The sequence below is a fragment of the Telmatherina bonti genome, assembly GCF_933228915.1.
Source record: "Telmatherina bonti genome assembly, chromosome: 2".
NCBI classification, from domain to species: domain Eukaryota; kingdom Metazoa; phylum Chordata; class Actinopteri; order Atheriniformes; family Telmatherinidae; genus Telmatherina; species Telmatherina bonti.
Genome location: NC_136620.1, coordinates 23,494,848 through 23,496,559, shown reverse-complemented (window position 1 = coordinate 23,496,559; position 1,712 = coordinate 23,494,848). Strand labels below are relative to the sequence as shown.

The following is a 1,712-nucleotide window of genomic DNA, read 5'->3' as shown; positions in this document are numbered from 1 at the left end:
AGGCAGTACTTGTTTTTTTATTTTGCTTGTTATGATTTGTTTTTTGTTCCCTTCCCTCCCAGCAATAGTCCCTTTGGCAAAATACGACAAACAATTCATCCCACAAAGTCTTATGCAGCTTATTCAGTGCTGAATTGTTGCACATATTTGGACAAATCTTTTCAATTCAATCTGACGTCTCGAAGAGTTAAAGTGCAGAACTGCTCCTTGAAGAGCTCAGTCTTTAGCTTGCTCTGAAAAGTAGATAAGGACTCTGTGGGACTCACAGAGTTTGTAGTAATAAGGACCAGTTCCGCTTGACGTTTGCTAAGTTTCATCTATATAATTAAAAACTAATACTTTTTCATCTATAATACATAGCTGAATTCCTGCACAGCTTTTTGTATAAATCTTGACACAAATCAAACTGAAGAACGTCCTGTCTTCTTTAGAGATAATTATGAAGAAAGAGGCAAGTTATCCAGAGGTGTATCAAAACATTTTACCACACTGCAGTTTATAGTTTGAAAGTACTTGTGGTCTTTGTGTTTGATGAGTTGGCAGTCACGACAGGTAAGTAGATCACAGGTCTCACAGAAAAGTTTGACTGGTTCCTGTTTGTGGATTTCACAGAACATTGGCCTCTGAGTGGACACACCATGGACCTCTAGAAAGCAAACAAAACTCGTGATTTGGGTTTGTATCACTCACTGCTTTTGCACAATAGGCAGCAGACCATAAAGCATATAAAAGTGGAATAATATACAATATAATTAGATTGTATACTATTCTACAAGTATTTTTTCTTTAAAATGAATAAATAAATAAATATAACAGTGAAAAAAAAACCTTGAGAATTGTTGTCTCTTTGTTTGATTATGTGATCTTTGGTGAATTTGACTCTTTGATGGGCATCCACACATGTAGCACACAGGTACTCAGCACAGTCAACACAAAACCCAGCAGCTTCCGTGTTGTCATCACAGGTCATGCAGAGCTACAGGTAAAGAAAAAAAAAATTGATTTGGGCATATTTTTCAAACAGATAGATATGAGATTAAATGCTTAACTAAATTATTCTGATCTTAACTATTTAGACTTATTAGTTAAAGTGATATTTTATATCCAAACTTAAAGGGCAAAAATACTTGCTCATCTCGTTCTCATCTCCCTGGAAACTAGACGCAAGACTGCCCCCACATGGACCTTGCCACCAACCTGAATGGTCCTCTCCACTGTGCTGCTGGGAGCCTCAGCTGAGTCCTTCACAAAGACATGATCCATCACATCCACTGCCATACACTCCTGTCTGCACACCGGACAGCGTAGCACGTTTACTGAAACCACCAGGACAACAACTGTCAATCAAAATCAGGAAGACTGTATTTGATTAAGTGAGAAAGTAGCCAAAGTGAAAATACCAGCAGAGCTTTGTTCGTGTTTGTAAACAGTGACTCACGTGGTTTGTTGGCGCTGTCACCCTCCGGACTTGGCGACTCTGTCGTGGCCAGATTTCTTGACGGGGAAGGTAAACACTTCTTGCAAAAAGAATGCAGACATGGAAGAAGTTTCGGTTCCCGCGTGTGAAAGTTGAGATGGCAAACGGGACATGTGTCCAGGTAAGCCTGGACGGATGCATCTGACGTGTCCTCGTGCATGCTCTCAGCTTCGTTCTCCACAACGATCACAGAAACACCCCCCGATCCCTGTTGCTTTTCTGCGAAACCATCCAT

General features: G+C 40.2%; 1 protein-coding gene across 1 annotated transcript in view; it reads right to left on the bottom strand.

The window, feature by feature from the left end:
• LOC306768544 (transcription intermediary factor 1-alpha-like) overlaps positions 1-1,712 on the bottom strand; it is a gene marked incomplete at both ends in the record, with an annotated part of 11,415 nt that extends 9,703 nt beyond the window's left edge. The window contains 4 exons of the mRNA XM_079256943.1: positions 514-646; positions 829-976; positions 1,198-1,316; positions 1,439-1,712. Coding sequence (XP_079113069.1) covers positions 514-646; positions 829-976; positions 1,198-1,316; positions 1,439-1,712 — 674 coding nt within the window. The remainder of the gene's footprint in view (positions 1-513; positions 647-828; positions 977-1,197; positions 1,317-1,438) is intronic.